Here is a 15,156-nt window from a genome sequence, read left to right on the forward strand (position 1 = left end):
TTTGATCTGCTAAAATATATCAACAATGAGGGTTGTTTTATGTTTTGTTTTGTTTGTTTCTTAAGAGACTGTAGTTTCAAGACTGGCCTTCTTTTTAATGGTTTCATGATCAATTTTCTCACCTGTTTATGAGCCTAATGTTTGCCGGTTGAACAGTTTGCAGACAAAGTTAGGGAAGGACTGCTGAGATGGTTTGGACATGTACAGAGTTGGGAGAGTGGATATGTCGGTCAAAGGATGGATTTATGGATGTAGTGAAGGAGCACATGCAGAGGGTTTGTGTGAGGCAGGGGTGAGGTGGAGGCAGATGATCTGCTGTGGTGACCCCAACAGGGAGCAAATGAAAGAAGAAGACTTTAATGATACGGATTTAAGTGGTGTTGTAAAAGTTCTTGTACTCTTGTGAACAAAATCTGTTGAACTACTAAAGTATTTCATACACCTGGCTGACCTCTAAGCTCCACAGCACTTTTATCTTCTCTTTTATTTCTCCCTATAAATGATTTAGCTTCTACTTTAGGAACTTTTTGTACTTATTTTTTCTCTCCTATTTTCAGTATTACCCCAATATATCAGTATTATGTCTCGCTCATAAATATGTTCACGTTCTGGTGAATTTAGACAACTTTTGCACTGTTTCTGCACAGAAATTCAAAGTCAGGCCGTTTGTTTACATGATGTTGCTTATCCTTTGCTGCTATTAGAATAAATGGGGATTACCTCCAACAGATCACATTGTGTCACAGCATCCTCTTCATAAGCAGCTCAATGCAAAAGCGTGTCAGTTACATAGGTTACTGTGATAATGGTTTGGATCCTTTATTATATTATTATTACTTTTTTGTATTAAACAAGGCAGTGTTAGTAAGCAGGCAAGAAATATTGAATTATATATTGCTTTTTACACCCAGGAATTGCAAAGTACATTTAAAAAAGCAGCATTTTGAAAAGAAAACAGGACATAAAAGTTCACAAAATTTGGAGTAAAGTTACAATAGAACACAGAAAATAAAATTGGTGGTTAATATTTGTGCAAGAATTGAAAACCTGAAAAGTAAATGTCATAAAAGCAGGACTGCTGCAAACACTTGATTAAATTGTCAGAGTAAACAGGGATGTCTTTCGCTGCCTTTTCAACCTCGGAGGTTTTAGAAACCTAAGCGGAAAACTAAACTAAAACTGGGTGAGGAAAATATTTTAGCAAACTGGAATATTAGTAAAAAAAAATAAACTGTGTGTGTACAAAATTAAAAATAACATAAAAATACACAAGAAATTTATTTGGTTTCTTTTTTCTTTTTGTCAACATATGTCAACAGAAATCAGGCTGTTAATGCTTTTAGTGTATAAGTAGCTTTAAATGTTGTATAACTTCAGGTATTTCACACGAAAGGAAACAAATTAATCTGAGAGTAATTTAAGTACTCTTTAATTTTAAGGTAATTTTGCAGTAAAACAAACAATTTCTTCATCTTACATTGTAAATACACTGCATTTTTCTGGACAGTTGAATAATAGAACATCCGTCACGCACACTAACATAATGAATACTAAATAAAGATGTAAAAAAAAAATAAAAATGGGGAAATAGTGTTTGTTCTTCTGCAAAAATAACATGAAATTGCATGTGCATTACTTAAAACAACTTGCACAGTACTTACATTTACATAACAGTCTAGTAAGTTCCTTTTTCCTGTAAAAACTTCACTCAGGACCCCTTTATTCTAGCTCGCCTACTTTTCAGGAGATATAATCACATGTAACTTCAAATAAAATGCATTGAAATTCGTCTGATTACAGTGGGATTACGCCCTTAGTTGCTGGCTGTATTATAAAATGAGACTAATTTTTACAATGGAAAGAGTCACCTTCTCCATGACATTACATCATAGTTTTCCTAAATGTACCTTTGCATTACTTACTGTACCTTATTTATTTTCTTTTTATTGTTTAATTGTATTTATATCTTTACTAAGTCCCGTTCCTGTTTTTTATTACATTTTTTCTCTTTCACTCTTAAAAAAGAGAGAAAAGGTGTTTGAATAAATACTTATAATTAAAATAAAATTAAAATAAAAACTAGTGAGGCCACGATGACGCCAGTCCACATTGTAGAGTCAGGTGGAGAGCTAAGTGTCTGTGTTTGGGACGGTTGCCAGATTGGCACCCTGTGGTTCTGGATTAGAAGCTCTGTCTTGGTCTAAGCTGAACATATTGTGACTGGTAATTAATTGTATATCAACTCTATTGCCCTTCAGTAGCTTCACTTCACCACATGAAGCTTATTTTTTATGTGCATATAATCAGACTTTAATACAGTTTTCTTTGCAGTCTAAATAAATGTTAATAGATTTATTAGTGCTCCAATGGGTATTTAATAGATTTAGCCCCTCCCCCGTGACATGGTTTATCTTCATCACTCATATCCTCTGGGTCATTGTGTTTCTTCTCTGGCCACACAGGCTATTTATATTACTAACGTGTTTGTTTTTCCTCAGAATGAATCAGCAGAGAAGCAGTCATCTTAGTTTTATTTCTCCATTCGCCCACCTCATTCATCCTGCCTTTATTAATTCAAACCAATCTATTTGTTTTCTAACAGCTCCAAACCTCGCCTTGTTTAATTAGCTTGTGTCACTCATACTCTAGTAGTTTTTCTGTGTGTGCTATAGTCAATACAAAATACAAACCTTTAAAGACTAACAATTCCTCTTCTATAGTTCCTTAGACAAAAAGGCCACTATAAACACGTATCCCACTATATGTAACAGCCACATCACCTTTAATATAAATGAGTACAAAAACAGTAAGACAGCCTCACATGGAAGGAAAATCATAGCTGCAACAACTATGCCTCGTACTTAAGCGATGGGATTAGCCCCAGGAATCCCAGTAAGCCTTTAACAGCCCCTATCAGACCCTTTAAACTCTGCACCCGCCCCCCGTTTCCTTCACTGGTTGAACCACAGGACTGTGCGTCTCGGCTCTGAAAGGACTGATGGTGGTCAGAAATGAAAATCAGACTTTTTGTTCACCTCCTCATATTAGATCTCAGACCTCTTATGGCTCCTAAAGCCCGTCACGAACTACAGCACGTCTCTGATCTAGTTTATTTAAGTGTGCAATATGAAATGTGTCTGGTGTGCACAGTCTCTGCAACTTTTATAGTGATTTTTATGGCACGCATCTCTACCACAAATGCAGTCCATTGCCCTTTGAGATCAGTGGAGCTTTTTGAAGCTATAGAGTGACATGCTTTCATTAGGAATGGGTGGAGGCTCAAACAGAGCTAAAACAGAGTCTAAAATTCAACATGAAACTAAATGAATGATAATAATGATAATACTGCTCTGTATTGGTGGGAGTTAGCCAAAAATGTTCACCATAACAGCTTTGTAGGTGATAAGAAGCCTAATGTTTGTGTCACACAGCTTAGATTTGCTCCTAAATGCTCCAAAAATAAATGAACGCAGTCATAACTTCAATCCTATGCACCTGTAAAAATACTGTAGATGGTTTGTAATAAATAGAGGTCGATGATGGCAGCACAACAATATAAACTTAGATATCTTTTGTGTACATTGCTAATGCTGACATACTCTCGTGTTGGCAACTGTTAGTCTTCAAAAATCATCCATGTTTCAGCTCGTTTCAGACTGGGGGAAGCAGCAAATCCAAAGAAAGCTGGCTTAAAATGAGAGGAAGTGTCTATTTTGAGTAGAGTTAATAGTATAGAGGTAGAAAAAAGCATAATATATCATAATGAATTAAAAGTAGACGTTTTTTCTTGGTCTCAACCCCACGTGGCAAAGAACATGAAAAACTTGTGTATCCTGTTTTTTTCCCCCTCATCTCATCTCGTCAACCATTATCCAAAGAAACCTGTTGAACAGTCTTTGTTTTGGTGACTTTCCCTCAAACTGTGTGTATAAACATGTGTAATTCATACATACGAAGTAGATGCAGTCTGTTGTCTCAAAGTTAATGTGATGTCTGTGACTGGTTTCATTTCAGAGCCCTCATATGGTGACTTCTGATGACCTGGAATCAACACAAGGCTGAACCATGGTCATTCTGCAACAGGTGGGTCCTGTACCAAATGCTTCTGAATGTCTACAGAATCCTCGTCTGTAGACGTTCACTTCCAACCTCTTTGTCCTGTCCGTGTATTAAAAGTAAGTTCTTAAGTTTGTTTCTGTACAAGCGTTCTGTGGGAATTATGGATGGATATTAATGTAAAAAGTCAGGTAATATTTTTTCCTTTGCTGATATTTATTATTTTTAAAAAGGTGGTGTTTCTGTTGTTGTCCATGTTGTAATGGGACCTGGTTAGACATTGACATCAGCAGTTTATTTGTTGTAGCAGAGAGGCACAGATTTTACTTTGAAGGAAATGAGTCTCAGTTTCTGGATTGCATCACATTTTTTGCAGTTTCCCTACCTCTCTGCGAGTATTTGGAGAGTATTTGCACCCAAGTCGATAACAAAAAAATATATTGGAGAACAAAGCAGTTACAAGGAACTTTTCAATGCATTACTCGCCAAAAGATTTTTACATAGCGACCACTGGACCAGTGTTTTTGCCAGTGGAGAGAAAAAAATTTGCATGGATCCATAAGTCAAAAGTTTGAGAAAATAATTTGAAATTTCAAGTTATTTCATATCAGATGCTTTAATTGTCTGAGATCTAAGTCTTCATAGATGCTGACTCTACCATAATATTATTTTTTTAGAGAAAGGCTAAACAGACTAGTGTTTTGTTTTTTTTGTTTTTTTTGTCATTGATTTTATTTTCTGTCTAATCGCAGAGACTCAGAAGTTATTTTTGCTGAGGGTTAGAGTTGAGGTTAGGGTGATCACGCTTCAGTGCATTTGTATTATGATGGTTTCTTTTGATTTTCCACTGAGGTACAGAGCTTTCCCTAATGACTTAAGCCTCTGCCATAACCACAAACTTGATACATAGTATTCTGTGTTTGATTATTTAAGAAGGGAAAATTAAACTCAATTTTGTAAGGGCTCAGAAGTCAGTAGGTGAATATCTGAGCACAGCAGCACTTTTTACTGTCTGTCTGAAGGATCATTTGGGATTTATTGAAGGAGGGCGGAAGATTACTGAACTCGTTCATTTTCTTCTTCCATATTATTATTATGAGAGGCCATAATGGTTACATCAACCTTGCCAGTGCCTCTGTTCATAAAAGATCGGCTTAAAATCCAGATTGTGGCTCTACTACTTTAACACAAAAAGCATAGTTTAGGTCTCTTTAGCATCAACTCATGCAAGTAGATCAGTTTAACCTGACATATTAGTATCTTATGGGAATGTTTGTTTGTTATGGTGGGCCAGCCAGCAGGTTTAATGATTTTAAATTAAATTAAAATGTAAAAAGAAACAACCGAAAATCTAATTGTGTAGAAGAATGATTTATTCAGGGTGAGCTCCACAGTCCTGACACAATAAATATAGAAAAAGCTGGGCAGTTACCTCATATCAGGCCATCAATAGTTTCCCTTTCAATAACTAGATGCCAGTGCCTTTCTCCCCCGAGAGTCCTGCAGGGCACGACTCAGACACTCCTGCACCGTTTCAATCTCAGCTCAGAGCCACGGCTGTGAATCTCATTCGAGTGGGAGACATCTGGATGTTGTTAAATGGAAGCAAAAATAGCATCTTTAAGGTCACAGTCTAGACTGTGGGGATGAACGCTGAGCATCGTGCTGCAGTGTTATGATGAGGGTTATACCAGCTCCCCTTCTGATTTACATCTAAATGACACCTCGTGTTTTTCATTCATTGGCAAAACACAAAATGACCTCTGTGCTGACACGTCTAAGATGATAAATGCACTTTTTTAGGGTCGGCTGTGTTCATCTCCAGGGGGCTTGCTTTTCATAGTATGTCTAATGGCACAGTCAGTGCCATGATTGGTTGACTGTTTTGTCGATTTTTAATACCTCCTGTAGCAACCTGCTCAGGCATGGTTTTTGCTAAGTGTTGGTTCCACCTCAGGAAAATTAAGCCTTATTTGTTGTTACATGGGGTTACCTAAGTCTCAGTGTTACATCATGGCCTTTCTGGTGGATGTGGTCAAGTTTAAATCCTTTTTTCAGGCTAAATCCTCAAAATTGTGACCAGTTGGCAGCTGAAAAACTGGGTAACTGGGTGTGTGGTGCAACTGATATTTCCTGGTTATCCAACATGTATATTCAAATAGTTGAATGCAGACAAGGAGACCGTAACAAATGTCATGTACAGCTAAGGCACATGCAGCTCATCAGGTTTTGCAGCTGTTACGGGGAAAACCTGATGTTTTCTGCTCAAATTTCAAAATAACATCTAGGAATAAAAAGAGTTAAAGTATAAGTATGAGATGAGAGATTATATGATTACAAACAGTTGACATCTTCGGTTACAGATTTTTTTTAACAAGTGCTCTGAACTTTCCCAAGGAGATAAAATCATTCAGCTTCAGTTTGCTCTGATATTATGATGTTATTCTATTACCTCCTGGAGTCTTTAACTAAAGTTTTGTAATCCAGGGGGACTATGTGTGGCTGGATCTTAAAACGGGCCGGGAGTTTGACGTCCCCGTGGGAGCCGTGGTCAAACTGTGCGACTCTGGACAGATCCAGGTTCTGGATGATGAAGGCCGGGTAAGTCTGCAGAAAAGCAGGAAGGACCTGAAAGCAGTACTCCAAGGTAGACTACATAAACAAGAGAAACTAGAATTTAGGTTTTTCAAATATGAAAACAAAGGAGACTGCGTAGATACTGTGATAAGGACTGAAAGTGGACTGACGCTATATACACACACAGAGTATAATCAGGGAGGACTTGATGACAGGATACGACAAAAACCAGAGAACACAAGTAATAAGAACTAAAGGCCAAAAACAGAGGAAAAGATTTATAAACTAAGAGCTCCAAACGCCCAAGCTTAGATTCTAAATAAATCAAGAATAGTTAACAATAGACCTGAATTCAGAGTCCAAAACTCAGACTGTGTTTTGCTGTTGCACACTTGTATTGTATTAGACCATTAAACCTAATCTGCGTCCAATAATTTGTAATGCTTTTCATGGTCATGGGTTTTAAATGGTTTGAACTTTTTTGAGTATTTGCTTCATTCTTAGTTCACTTATTACTTTCGTTTTTCTTCATGTGTTCCCTTAGTATTGTGAGCCCTTGTTTCTTAGTTCGAGCTTCTGTTTGTATTAGAGTTTGGTCCATCAGTGTCTCGCTTCATGTTTAGTGTTTCTATTTAGTTTGTGTTTTACTTAGTCTCCCATGCATTGTCTCTAGTTTTAGTTTCTGTCATTTAACTTAATTGTGTTCAGTTGTGTTTAGTTATCTCTTGATTCTAGTGTGTTCCCGATATAGTTTCCTTTGGCTTTTGAACTTTGTTTTGTATTTTTTTTAGGTTTTTGTTTGTTGTTGTTGTTTGTTTTGTTTGTTTGTTTTTTTTGGGGGGGGGGGGGGGGGGCAAATCAGCCTCAATAAACTCTCATGTTTTGTTCGTCCTCACAAATGTATTCATGACAGTGCTTATAGACCAAGATGAAGTGCACAAGTCAAGTTGTTTAACAATCAAGTTCTGTGTTGTGTTGATCTGCAGCATTAAAGACAGAATTTTACTTGAATGTTATCGGATTTATTGAATTTTATTTTAGATATTTTTTTCTTTATTTCTAACTCTAAACCACACTCCTTCTGTCTTACTGTTGATACCAGTGTTCATTTTATTACAATTATTATTTTCATTCCCCGTCTAAACACCACTGTACCCTGAATCTGTTTATATGACAGGTAGCATACAGATTTTTTTGTCCTTTTAAAATGACACAAAACTGCCAATTAATTGTTTCCGTCAAAGAAGGACGAGTCAGTGTGACTTCATGTGGCTTTTGAGGCCTTTGTTCCTCTAATCTGCTTCCTCGTTCCTCACCAATGCAGGAGCACTGGATTTCCCCTCAAAATGCCACCAACATCAAACCCATGCACCCAACCTCCATACACGGGGTGGAGGACATGATCCGTCTGGGTGACCTCAATGAAGCTGGCATCCTCCGTAACCTGCTAATCCGCTATAATGAATGCGTCATCTACGTAAGTTTCCCTTCGTGGCACCAACGCAGCTGCATGTACGATCGCCTGAGGTGCAATTAGTTTCTGTAACTTCCAGGCCTTTTACTCGCGTGTTCAGCAAAGCAGTAACCACTGGCTTTGGCCCAGTTAAGGTCTTATTCAGGTTAATCTGTTTACTTGTATCTTAAGCGCCCAGCAACAGCAGCATTTACTTGTTGCTATAAATAAAACAGAACGTCCCTTCCTTGCTGTTTGACCGGAGGTTCACCGATAGAAACAGGCATTTGTACTTGTAGTATAAAGAACAGCTTTGTGACTTGACTAATGCTTTTCGGCCTCTAGCCTTCATCAGGGTCATTAAGAACTATATTGTACACAGCATAAATGTTTGAGTAGAAAAAAAATCTTAATAGGAAAAATGTTAAACAGCCACTCATATGCATTCAGTAAACCTTACCACCAATTCCCCCAATTGTGTGATTACACAGGAAAAAAATTTAATTGAAAAAATGTAAAACACCCAATCTTAGAAATGCTAGTAAGTCAAAGTTAAGACCACTAAATAGGAATAATAGAGTTTTTATAATCATACCATGTTAGTAGTGTTTGATTCACATATTTTGTCCCTGAGTTTTTGATCTATCTCATGTTTAAAACATCGACTTGCGTCTGTCTTTGGGTGTCTGCAGACATATACAGGCTCAATACTGGTAGCAGTCAACCCTTACCAGCTGCTGCCCATCTACACTCCAGACCAGATCCGCCTCTACACCAATAAGAAGATCGGCGAGATGCCGCCGCACATATTCGCCATCGCAGACAACTGTTACTTCAACATGCAGCGGAACAACAAGGACCAGTGCTGCATCATCAGGTTTGCGCTTGATCATTTCATAAGAACTTAGAGTGATGGACGTGCGCCATTTCTAAACAGGAAAAGCCCCTGTTGGTTAAAAAGGGAGAACGAGGCTGGTCATAGTTAGTATCCTTTGTGTGCTGCTGCTGTTTGAATAGTTTATTTGTAATGAAATTGTCATGTTTATTGCATGACTATGTCACTGTTTTCTTTATGAGGCAGCGGTGAGTCTGGAGCTGGGAAGACTGAGAGCACAAAGCTGATTCTGCAGTTCCTCGCTGCCATCAGCGGGCAGCACTCCTGGATAGAGCAGCAAGTCCTAGAAGCCACGCCTATCCTCGAAGGTAAGCATTAAACTCCAAAAAAGATCACCTTCAGTCCACGAATGGACAGTGAACATGGAAGAAAGTGTCATGGGTCACCTTCATCGTCTTGTTTGTCAATTTTTTCAGCTTTCGGCAATGCCAAGACAATTCGAAATGACAACTCCAGTCGCTTTGGGAAGTACATAGATATCCACTTCAACAAGCGAGGGGCCATTGAAGGAGCCAAAATAGAGCAGTACCTGTTGGAGAAGTCCCGTGTGTGTCGACAGGTGAGAAACCAGATCCAGATTAAATATGTTAAATCTTTCACAACTCCAACCACAATTAGTTAACATTTGTAGACAGATGGATGGTAAGCAATGATCTAGACCTGAGAATGCAGTTTGGGATGGGCCTGAGTGAAGATTGATGGCTGCTCCTGGGTAGAGGTTATCTGACAGCGAGTCTAGGAGTTGTGATCCTGCTTCTGAACCTTAGATAAATACAGTTTAATATCTTTTACAAAATCAAAAGTCTGACATCAATGACAGACATACAGTCTCAAGTTTACATGATGACTGTTTTTACTACTAAAATACACATTAACCAAATAATAAACAAATAAAGAAGATATTGTGAGCATATTTGCAATAAATATTGAAGAATTAAATTATTAATTTAACTAAAACTGCAAGACGTTGGATGGTGATTTTGTCTGTTTGGGTTTGTGATCATTTTCAATTTATTTAAATTCAGTTTTATTAATATAGCTCCAAAGCACAGCAACTGTTGCCTAAGTTGTTGTAAGGTAGTAAGATAAAGACCCTACGATAGTAGAAAGAAAACACAAACAATCAGACAATCAGAAAAACTCCCTTTTAACAGGAGGGAGTCTCACCTGTCTTAATGTTTTACTAGTTTGTCATTTATTATTTGTTTATACAGCAGCTGCCTCCACTTTGGTGCTCACAGGAGTTGTTATATTTAATAAACAATCAAACTCTTCACAGCTGAATCAAAGTGTGTAATTAGTCATTTACACATGACTAGGGGCGATCGTGGCTCAAGAGTTGGGAGTTCGTCTTGTAATCGGAAGGTTGCCGGTTCGAGCCCCGGCTCGGACAGTCTCGGTCGTTGTGTCCTTGACACTTCACCCTACCGCCTACTGGTGTTGGCCAGAGGGGCCGATGGTGCGATATGGCAGCCTCGCTTCTGTCAGTCTGCCCCAGGGCAGCTGTGGCTACAACTGTAGCTTGCCTCCACCAGTGTGTGAATGTGTGTGTGAATGGGTGGATGACTGGGTGTGTAAAGCGCTTTGGGGTCCCTAGGCGGGACTAGTAAAAGCGCTATACAAATACAGGCCATTACCATTACCATTTATTTATCATTAATTAAACAGGGGCAGATGAACTATTCAGTCTCCCTGCATATGTGGACATATTACATACAAAAAATAAATACTGGTCCAAGATTAATAATATATACGCTTTATGATACGTAAACAGTATCAGGTAGATGCTGCTTACATGTGCATAGCATATTGTGTGTCGGACATACAGGGTTTGCTTCTTTCTTGCTCCTGCAGGCTCCAGATGAGAGAAACTACCATATTTTCTACTGCATGTTGAAGGGCATGGCTCCTGAAATGAAGTCAAAGCTGGGCCTGGGCCTTGCCACAGACTACGCCTACCTCACCATGGTGAGTCTCGCCAGTTAATTACTCATTTTTAGTGATAAAAATGAGTAATTAAGAAATCGATGTAGCCGAGTTTAGCACTTAGGACATCACTGTGTTTTTTGTTTATAACAGGGTGGACTACTGCAGTGCTCTGCTATCTGCTCTATTAAAAATGTTTTTAATTAACCTCAATATATTTCAAACCTCTACAGTCTGAGTGTTTACTGGGCCCGGAAGGAGAGAACACACTGGTGCCTTTCAGCTTACATGTTGCTTTTAAAATCACTCTCTTGTCTTTAAAGCTCTTTATGCTCTTGCTCCAGTATGTAGTGCACCCTCTCTGGTCCTCCACAACCAAAGGATTAACAAAGTGTTATTTTAGTAAAAGAAAAAATTACCAATCATAATAAAGTATGTCTCAATTAATGCATGAGGTTACAATAAAAACAGTGAGTGGAAAAAGACTGTGTCCTGATGGTAAAATGAAGCTAAAGTACAGAAACATAAATGGTGCAGTAAATGTTGTGCACAAAGCTTCAGGGATCATAAGTAATATAATAATAATGTAAAGTTAATTTACCTTTTCCGATAAAGAGCAGCACGTAGCTGCTTCCCAGAACATTTCACTCGGAGCTGTCAGGTAAAACCCATTAAGCCACATTGCAGTTACCTGGAGCCGCCGGCCTGGTTCTGCTCATAAACAGCACAACTGAACTTGGATTTCTTTTATATCACAGGGTAGCTGCACAAAGTGTGACGGTCGCAATGACCTGAGTGATTATTCCAGCATCCTGTCAGCCATGAAGGTTCTCATGTTCACCGAGACAGAAACCTGGGAGATTTCCAAGCTTCTGGCTGCCATCCTGCATATGGGAAACATGCGATTCGAGGGTGCGTGAATACACAAATCTGAAGCATCAATCAGAAAATTTGCAAACTTTACAAACCTGTGAAGAAAACGATGTTCTGTCTTGCTTCCCTCAGCTCGTACCTATGATAATTTGGATGCCTGTGTGGTTGTGAGATCTCCTGACCTGGTGACCGCTGCGTCGCTTATGGAGGTCTGTAATTGTTCTCACACACATGATTGACACACAACCATTTTGCTGCTCTTCCTTAGAAAAGAGTGGCTTTAAATCTCTTTCAAATTGATATCTGGCAGTTTTTTGGTGATGCTTTTGTTCGTTGTGAACCGTAGGTGGAGCCTAAAGATGTGATGGTGTGTTTGACGACACGAACCCTCATCACGCGTGGTGAAAGTGTTGTCACCCCTCTAAGTGTGGAGCAAGGCCTGGATGTCAGGGACGCCTTTGTTAAGGTACCGATTTTGTCCTGTTTTAGAGGTAATACACGTAATCACCGAGTCTTTCACAGATCATGTTGTGATTGTCCTCCAGACAATCCAACTTCTTCTTTCTATGAGGCTGTCTTTCTGCAGACACACTCTACAGCTATAGCTGGTAACAGAGTCCTTGACTTGCTCTCCAGGAGATCTGCTGTGAGCTAAAGAGCCAATTTAGCCATTACCTGCAAGTTGGAGAGCTCGTTCATGTACAACTATGCATGACTCACTTACTCTGCAGGCACGATCTGATATTCTCGTGTTGGTGTTGTTCCCAGATCATCATACTAAAGGTTGTTCCTGGATCAACATTGCAAGTGACCAATCAGAATGTTGTGATGTCATACTTTTGCGACTTCGGGAAAACAAAACAACACTTCGCATAAAACAAAAAACTGTACTTAAGCTGCGAGAAACCGCCTTTGTCCGCCGATCAACGGACCCTAACCCTGACCCTAACCCTAACCCTTTAATAAACGCTAAGCAGAATTGATATTGTCCTTGCAACATTGGAATTTCATAAATGCACAAATGGGTTGGTGCGCAAAAGAATAACGTCACAATAATGTGATTGGTCACTTGCAATGTTGAACCTGGAACAACATTTTCATGATGATCTGGGAACAACACCAACACGACGATATCAGATCATCCTACTCTGCAGAGCAGGCGAGAATTTAAGACCCTAGATATTATTACAAGGCATGGACATTTGTTGTCACTGTCATGATGGTTTTATGGAGCTTGGTTAGGAGAGCCTTCACAGGTGCGATGCACACACAGGAAGGTGCTGGCTTACCTTAAAATGTGTCCCTCCACTTACCCCCCTACGCTGGTGGATGGGACACTGCTGGTTATTTCTACACCTTTGGTGGTAATTGTGTAACATTTTCCCATCCCTAATAACTATGAAGTATTTATGTTGGAGTGAAGTCTGGGAAAGGGTCTGTGGGAAAATATTTTTGGGAGTCTCCGAACCTTAATGACGCTAATGACGTTGCCGTACAACGAAGACAATGATGGTGATGAAGAAGCACACTTAGGAGGCGGTGAGCGAGTCTGCTTCAGCAAAGTTCATGAATTCTGTCATCCAGGGGATCTACGGGAGGTTGTTTATCTGGATAGTGGATAAGATTAATGCTGCTATATACCGACCTCCTTCCTGCGAGAGTAACATCATCCGAAGATCCATCGGTTTGCTGGACATCTTTGGCTTTGAGAACTTTATCGTCAACAGGTGAGAAGTTGTGTAAAAGAGTGTTTTTGTAGATCATTTATGCTACTTTATTAGTTTAACGCTGTCTTCTTCTTTTTTCACTGTAGTTTTGAGCAGCTGTGCATCAACTTCGCCAATGAGAACTTGCAGCAATTCTTTGTCCGCCACGTCTTTAAACTGGAGCAGGAAGAATACAACCTGGAGGACATCAGCTGGCAGCACATTGAGTTCACAGACAACCAGGATGCATTGGACATGATCGCCAACAAACCCATGAACATCATCTCCCTCATAGATGAAGAGAGCAAGTTTCCCAAGGTGCAACAGATATTTAGTAGATACCTGTAAAGATAAGTCTTACTGAATTTGGCTTTGATTGATGTGCGTTTTTTTTATTTTTTCAGGGAACTGATGCTACGATGCTGTATAAGCTCAACTCTCAGCACAAGCTCAACTCCAACTACATTCCTCCTAAAAACTGCTACGAAACCCAGTTTGGTATCCAGCACTTTGCAGGAGTGGTACATTACGAGACCAGAGGTACGTCCCTGTTCATCAGATTTTTTCTGTTTGTGTTGGTTTGTCTGATTTAAACTTATATTGAAGCAATAATTTTTATTCTCTCACTGATACATTTAAAAATACCAGCAGGAATCAGCTGTACTGAACAGGCCAGTCACAAAAGTTGCATAGACCTGACATGTAGTTACATGTCTAGGGAGGTGCACATCAGGTTACAACGTTGATTTCCCGCTGAAGCATAAATTTCCAGTAACTCCAGACCCTAATTTGGCCTTTGAAGGTTGTTTTCCCGCGTCTTTCAATCAAGTGGGTGAAATAAACATTCTATCAAAAGGTCATTCAGAAAAGTTAGCAGCAGGCACCCTGAGAGGATATTGATTCTGAAATCAACCTGTCCTGACAGGATTTTGCTTGTTTCCTCAAAACGAATGTGTTCTTTCCGAGTTATTACTTTTAAAAGGTCAGTAGGGAAAGTTACCAGCAGGCACATTAAGATGATATTGATTAAAAAATAACTTGAAGAAGTTTTTTCTGAGGGAGCACAGACAGTTCGGATGAGAGTCTCATGGAGGGTGTTTGGCTACAGCAGTCTTAATAGATGCTTCATCACATCTGACCAGAGCTCTCACCTCTCAGGCTCTTACAGCTGCTGGAGAAACTAATCATTATCACATACTCTGAGCTGGTCCAAAACTGAACACTTTGTGTCACAAGATTCACTCAGAATTACATTAAAGAGGATATTAAGGATAAATATCGGTTTCAATCAGAAATTCTTCATCTGCAAAAATCAAAGCAAGAATTTAGAGTTTAGATGCCAGAAGAATAGTTACAAAGAAATCATTTAAGCCAGATGTTCCGGTCTTAAGGGATATCGACACAGGAAGCGATTCACTCATCGTGCATTGTTTTGATGCTGGGAGTCGGCTCTGGTTGTCTGGTAACCATCTAACATGTCTACCAACTTGTCATAAGTTAATGTCATATCCTTCACACTCATTGGTAGTTGAGAAAAGTTTAAAAGGGCATCCAAACAGGAAGTGACTAGCAGCAATGTAGCGTCCAGAGTAGGGATGGGTATCGTTTAGGTTTTATCCGATACTGGTGCCAAACCGGTACTTTTGAAACGGTGCCGGTGCTTAAAGAAT

The 15,156-nt window shown here is 39.2% G+C and overlaps 1 protein-coding gene across 1 annotated transcript in view; it reads left to right on the forward strand.

The window, feature by feature from the left end:
• Positions 1–15,156, forward strand: part of myo7ab (myosin VIIAb) — a 53,473-nt gene that overhangs the window by 2,732 nt on the left and 35,585 nt on the right. Inside the window, exons 3-15 of the mRNA XM_087847481.1 lie at positions 4,015–4,083; positions 6,544–6,657; positions 7,958–8,110; positions 8,779–8,963; positions 9,168–9,289; positions 9,398–9,540; positions 10,836–10,949; positions 11,666–11,819; positions 11,913–11,989; positions 12,127–12,246; positions 13,365–13,507; positions 13,594–13,804; positions 13,891–14,026. Coding sequence (XP_087703607.1) covers positions 4,066–4,083; positions 6,544–6,657; positions 7,958–8,110; positions 8,779–8,963; positions 9,168–9,289; positions 9,398–9,540; positions 10,836–10,949; positions 11,666–11,819; positions 11,913–11,989; positions 12,127–12,246; positions 13,365–13,507; positions 13,594–13,804; positions 13,891–14,026 — 1,690 coding nt within the window. The 5' untranslated portion in view covers positions 4,015–4,065. The remainder of the gene's footprint in view (positions 1–4,014; positions 4,084–6,543; positions 6,658–7,957; positions 8,111–8,778; positions 8,964–9,167; positions 9,290–9,397; positions 9,541–10,835; positions 10,950–11,665; positions 11,820–11,912; positions 11,990–12,126; positions 12,247–13,364; positions 13,508–13,593; positions 13,805–13,890; positions 14,027–15,156) is intronic.

The sequence above is a fragment of the Neolamprologus brichardi genome, chromosome 10, assembly GCF_056152115.1.
Source record: "Neolamprologus brichardi isolate AB-2024 chromosome 10, ASM5615211v1, whole genome shotgun sequence".
In the NCBI taxonomy this organism is placed as follows: Eukaryota; Metazoa; Chordata; class Actinopteri; order Cichliformes; family Cichlidae; genus Neolamprologus; species Neolamprologus brichardi.